Source organism: Brachyhypopomus gauderio, chromosome 6, assembly GCF_052324685.1.
Source record: "Brachyhypopomus gauderio isolate BG-103 chromosome 6, BGAUD_0.2, whole genome shotgun sequence".
In the NCBI taxonomy this organism is placed as follows: domain Eukaryota; kingdom Metazoa; phylum Chordata; class Actinopteri; order Gymnotiformes; family Hypopomidae; genus Brachyhypopomus; species Brachyhypopomus gauderio.
Window position 1 is genome coordinate 2,504,887 of NC_135216.1, and position 6,000 is coordinate 2,510,886.

The 6,000-nt window shown below is 39.5% G+C and overlaps 2 protein-coding genes and 1 long non-coding RNA gene across 4 annotated transcripts in view; 1 reads left to right on the forward strand and 2 right to left on the reverse strand.

The window, feature by feature from the left end:
- The window catches only part of snx27a (sorting nexin 27a), a 34,284-nt gene extending 32,705 nt beyond the window's left edge, over positions 1-1,579 (reverse strand). Inside the window, exon 1 of one of the 2 annotated variants that reach the window (XR_013131701.1) lies at positions 1,093-1,579. Coding sequence is in view for 1 of the 2 variants with exons in the window: in XM_077008126.1 (XP_076864241.1) it covers positions 1,093-1,415 (323 nt within the window). In the remaining variant the exon portion in view is untranslated. The remainder of the gene's footprint in view (positions 1-1,092) is intronic. The other variant, XM_077008126.1, reaches the window with a different exon arrangement.
- Positions 1,308-2,871, forward strand: LOC143516486 (uncharacterized). Its single transcript, XR_013131703.1, has 2 exons — positions 1,308-1,436; positions 1,930-2,871. It is a non-coding gene; the product is annotated as an uncharacterized LOC143516486 (long non-coding RNA).
- Positions 2,734-5,426, reverse strand: s100a10a (S100 calcium binding protein A10a). The gene is made up of 3 exons (XM_077008127.1): positions 5,289-5,426; positions 4,045-4,212; positions 2,734-3,695 (listed from the first exon to the last, which is right to left on the reverse strand). The coding sequence occupies exons 2-3, from the start codon at positions 4,183-4,185 to the stop codon at positions 3,531-3,533; spliced, it is 306 nt and encodes a 101-aa protein (XP_076864242.1). The 5' UTR covers positions 4,186-4,212; positions 5,289-5,426; the 3' UTR covers positions 2,734-3,530.
- Positions 5,427-6,000: the final 574 nt, after the last annotated feature.

Sequence of the window (6,000 nt, forward strand, 5' to 3'; positions counted from 1 at the left end):
CTCTAAATCCAGTGTGGCATTAGTGAACCTGCTGTAAACATGCCCTCTAAATCCAGTGTGGCATTAGTGAACCTGCTGTAAACATGCCCTCTAAATCCAGTGTGGCATTAGTGAACCTGCTGTAAACATGCCCTCTAAATCCAGTGTGGCATTAGTGAACCTGCTGTAAACATGTCCTCTAAATCCAGTGTGGCATTAGTGAACCTGCTGTAAACATGTCCTCTAAATCCAGTGTGGCATTAGTGAACCTGCTGTAAACATGTCCTCTAAATCCAGTGTGGCATTAGTGAACCTGCTGTAAACATGCCCTCTAAATCCAGTGTGGCATTAGTGAACCTGCTGTAAACATGTCCTCTAAATCCAGTGTGGCATTAGTGAACCTGCTGTAAACATGTCCTCTAAATCCAGTGTGGCATTAGTGAACCTGCTGTAAACATGCCCTCTAAATCCAGTGTGGCATTAGTGAACCTGCTGTAAACATGCCCTCTAAATCCAGTGTGGCATTAGTGAACCTGCTGTAAACGTGTCCTCTAAATCCAGTGTGGCATTAGTGAACCTGCTGTAAACGTGCCCTCTAAATCCAGTGTGGCATTAGTGAACCTGCTGTAAACGTGCCCTCTAAATCCAGTGTGGCATTAGTGAACCTGCTGTAAACATGTCCTCTAAATCCAGTGTGGCATTAGTGAACCTGCTGTAAACATGCCCTCTAAATCCAGTGTGGCATTAGTGGTACTGGTGCGTGGTCAGAGGGGTAACTAGCGCTGTCTGTATGTTCACGGTGGCCAAGGCTTCTTTTTTGCTAGTCAGCCGTCTCCTGCGTTGACTGGGCTTTCGTTCAAGCACAAACAACTAACGTTACACACAACAACGTTAAACACTTTGCGAATAAACTAACATTTTTAATTATTCCATTAAAATATTAATTTAAAAAGTAACATATAATCATATCGAGCATAATAATAGGCTATAGTACAGAATCAGCTAACATTTAGCCAATTAGCTAGCTAGCCATCTAGCTAGCTAGTTATAGCCAGCAATGACAAAGCCAATAATACAACTAACAAATAAAACAACAAAATCAGATTAACTTACACCTCCAGAATTCTGTCTCCTTTGGATATTCCCGCTCGGTCCGCCGCTCCACCGGGTAACACAGCACTGACATGCTGAAGGGGTGCGTACAACTCCCCGTTAATACTCCGCAGTTGACCCCCTTCGCTAACTTGTCCGCGGACATTGAATCCATAGCCCGATTCTGACTTGACGATTCTCACAATCCGCGGCCCCGCCGTCAGTGTTGTGGCTGTTTGACTTCCAGAACCGCTCGCCGAACCTACACCGGATCCATTTCGGGACGCCACGGGTACCAGAGACGGAGGAATGGGGCGAACCTCGTCTGCCTCAGTATCCGCCATGTTAGCGAGTCGCGTAGACTGGTACGTACATTCAAAACAAGCCACAGCGGCGCTGTCCCCGCTCCTCCCGTCAACACGACACCCCAGTGGGGCAGACAGTCGTCTACTGTGTCGGTGTACTAGACCGAATGTGTGACATTACCACTGACCTTATCGCCAGAATAATGACAGTCTCCCCTAACCCAAAATTTCTGGTAAACGTTTACAGGTTCAGTGTTGGTATTAGAAATGATGGACAGGGCGCAAACTCTTAACCCATTTGTCAGAATCAGCCCACGCTAACACCTAGTCTATATTTTTTATATATGAGTTTATTTAAAAGTTTTAATACAAGACGTTTAATAGATGTTTTTGAAGACGTCTATAGACTTAGATGGAGTTCACTGGTCCCAAGCCTTACACTATTTCTGTTCATTAATTCATCCAGCTCAAGAACTGAAAAGACATGAAAATTTACTCTCTTCTATACACAATATTAAATAATCTGATTTAATCTCATTTCGGTTTTCAACAGGAGAAAAAGGTTCTCATGCTGAACTCTCATGCCCCCCAGTGGAAAAACAGGAAGGACACACCACTCTCTCTTCCCAGTGTGATTAGCAGAAGAGAGATTTTCCTCCAGCTCTCATTCGTGCTACAGGCAGGATTCTGAAAGCCTGATCCTTCATTCCGCTTATTAAGATGGAAAAATGGTGCCGCTACGAAAAAAGACAACCCACCATTTATTTCACTGAGACTTGTCTTTTCTTCTGATAGAGACCACACTTTTCATTAGGTAAAGGATCTGTAGTACTTTGGGAAAAACTGAGATTGTAAATGCAGAAGACTAAGCAACTGCGTGAAGTTTGTTAATAATCCACTACACTGTCAAGATAACTTGGTTGAACAGTCACATTCCCAGACATCTGTAATCAGTAATTCTGTTTAAAACAATACATATTATTGCTGATTATAAGTTGAATGTAGTGATTAAGTAATTTAAGTGATTTAAGTAAGTGATTGATTTTGTAACAGCAGATTAAATTATATTTACATTCCATTTAAAGATTATACAGCAATACAAAACATTTGGAGCAAAAACATGTTTTGGGAAACTAAGGACATTTATGTGCTGGACTTCTCTCTGGACTCCACCCTATAACAACCAGACGTCACTGAGCAACTTGTTGTTTGCCATGGCAACCCATAATAGTTATTGGCCACAGTCTGGGCCTCACCCACAAGGCAATCAGCACAGGGAAACATGACATGCAAGATGTAAAAAAAAACAGAAAAACAGTAAGTGTAGCAAGAGTAAAGCAAAATCAGTGTAAGTATTTTGCTTATACTGCTGCTCAAAATAAACAGTGAATGATCAGTGTTTTTCCATTTCCTTTGAATGATGTAGATACCTCCTCTTTACCTCCTCTCCTCCTCTCCTCCTGCTGTGTCGTGTAACGGAACTAGAAGCCATGCTGGCTCAAAAACGTCACAAAGATTCTGTGTGGTGGTGTCCAGATGCAGTTTGGTGACAGAATTATGAAACAAATATACGGCCATCTGATATGCCAAACCAGATTTCCAGTAAATCTGGAATAAATGCCTGCAGTTCACTGATCTGTGTAAGATACATATTCTATTAGTTCTCTAATACACATATTCTATGAGTTCTCTAATAACACACATGACTTGAGCCTTCAGTTGATTAGTAAGCCCTTCATGTTCAGCGATTCAAACCAGGGAAAATGCAATAGTTTTTTTTTTATAGATTTCTGGTGTAGTCTCAGTCCCACCCAAAGACCTTCAAAGCACTGAAATATTTTGAGTTATTAAACAAAGTATGCAGGGTAGAGAGCAGACTGTCATAAACATCATGTCATACACACATTCCTACTGGACTTTCACCTCCAAGCCTCCAAGGGTATTGAGTAATAACACTAAATGAGACTGAACTCTCTCTATAGCAATAATTTCTCAGTCAAATTGTTTCTTAATAACACACACAAAATTTTTTATTCTAACACACAAATCTCTTTTTTACTTTGACAGGAAATTGTACAATGTGAAATTTTTATAGACAATGTGATTATGCTTCCAGTTTTACAAAAGTGTAAATGCTCCTTGCTGCCTCACTCTTTATTTTCGGGCTCCAGTCTTCTTCAGGTGTGTCTGATAACACTGTTCACAGGCGATGGACAGACCTACTACCAAAGACACAAACTCCTCGAAGCTTACTTCTCCATCTCGGTTTGTGTCCAGGTCCTTCATGATCTTGTCCACTATACGAGGATCTCTCTGAGACTGAAGTACGACAAAAAGATACAACCACATATTCACAATTCAAAATCTAAAAAGCAAACTACCTATGTATGAAGCATTTGCAAATGAGTATGTAGTAACAAACTTGAAACATGATTTAAAAAAAAGGCATCTCAAAGAAAGAATTTTTTACATCTCACTTTCAAAGAAGCATTTCAGGTGGGTTTTCATGGAAGGAATGAATCACAGTGGAATCACAGTTCGTTCATAACACAAACCTCAAAATCTCACAAGTTGAAGCATAGTCTCACAGTGAGTGCTTCTTGTGCAAAAATGGAAAACTGTACCAACAGCCTGGCAAGAGGAAGAGGTGAAGAGAGAAGGTCAATACCTTCAGGAAGTTGGAGAGTTCATTTTCCATCAGCTCATGGAGCTCTCGACGACTTAGAGTGCTGCTGTTCCCCTCTCGGCATGCGTAGCGGTGAAACACCATAATGAGAGACTCCATGGCCTTTTCCAGGTCTGAGGGCATGGCTGCTGTAGTTACACTGGTCAGAGACTGTAGACAGAGACAAAGACAGAGAGAGAGAGTAAAATGACCTGTATTGATACAAAATAGTTACTCTGTCATTGGTCTGAATTGTTGAGCTTTGGACATCCAAATGACAAATTTATACACATAATAAAAAGTTATATTTGTGGTTGGAATACTATTGCAGTTAATTGTCAAGGGGGTGCACCCTTTATAAAAGAGAGTTAATCACTCTCCACATGAATACACTTTTGTGTTTGGAATGTGTCTGGAATGACCAATACTCAAGAATAAACAGAATAACTGACCAACTGACACCATTGGGACAAAACAATAATATACGTTCTCTATATCTCTCTCGCTATCTCTCACACACATATACACACACTGCAAGTTACATTAGTGTTTATGCATTCAAAGAAATTTATATAGATGAGGTTAAGTGAACTGAAAGATAAAATAATAAATATTCAGCTTTACAGCTGTTGAATGGTAATTTGGAAAAATTGAGCACACTGAGAAAAAAAGAAGAAAGAGAGAGAGTAGGAAAGACAGAGTTGGAAAGAGAACAAGTAGGAAAGATAGATAGTAGGAAAGAGAGAGAATAGACAAGACATGTAGAAAGAGTAGGAAAGAGGGGTGGAGGACAAAGACTGCAACACAGTGATCATTTGCCATATTAATTTCTTTTTCAATACTATGTCCATGGTGACACTCCCTGACAGTTTTCTAAAAAATAGAAGCATTAAGGAATGTTTCACAACATAAAAACAGAATAAGGAGACACCCACATGTGAGAGAGTGAAAGAGATTTCTAGCTAATTCTTTACTAACACAGTGTCAGTGCAATAATTAATCTAATAGCCAAAACATAAAATGTGACATTACTTAAACACTCATTCATAAAACAATTAAAATTATTTCTCAATACTGAATGAGTAAATCTCCTTATATCTAATCCTGATTCAGGCTTGTTTTTGGAAAGTGCTTTTAATCCTGCCAAAAGCATTTAGAGATAAATAAAGTATGACATAAGACAAATATTTTGTCTGTTTACACATATTTGTCTGTTTGTATCCAATTTATAAATTGTGAGATCCTACCGAACAGCCGTCTTAGAGCAGAGTCCACAGTTGAACGTTGCTACAAAAAGTTCAGTTTGTGAAACACTTTGCTCTCGAGTTTATACCTAAGTACCGCCCTTTGCGCTCATGAACCGAAAAAGGAAAAGGTTGAGTTCTCAGAGTTGAGCAATGTAATGATTACTAAGTCACCATGGCAACTTTGAGGCGAGTGAGTGGGCAGTGTCACAAATGATCAGAAGACGTCATGTGGAAAAATGGGAGCCAGCATTACCCCCCCAAAAAATAGACCTCCTTGTGAGTCCTTGTGGAGACAGGTCTGAGTATGTAAATTAATAAATTATGTAAATGATGTAATTCTATCCAAATAAACCAAAAAGCTTTAGAAAGACTGCATAGATGTTTCGCTCTTTATCAAAAGATCTGATTCTTAGCTCCTCCCATGTGCATTGACCCCTGCAAGGTCATACACGTCTCGATTTTTGTAACTTTGCACATTCCAGAATATGAACATGAAATATGAAAAGTTATATTTGCAGGGTTCATACCTTTTCCAAGGTCAAATTCTAGCACATTTCAGGCTCTTTCAAAGTCCATTTTCCATATTTTCCAGCGCCTTACAGCTGTAGTAAATTAGATATTTATACAAATACACTCAAAATAAATATTTCACTTTTTTCCCATTAAAAGAGATGGTACCGTGTTTGGTAATTGCAGAAGATGCAGAAAAATT

Coding starts and splice junctions, on each gene's coding strand:
- s100a10a (XM_077008127.1), bottom strand. CDS start 4,185: ATGCCCTCAGACCTGGAAAAGGCCATGGAGTCTCTCATTATGGTGTTT. Junction 3,696..4,044: donor AACTCTCCAACTTCCTGAAG/GTATTGACCTTC, acceptor GTCGTACTTCAG/TCTCAGAGAGATCCTCGTAT.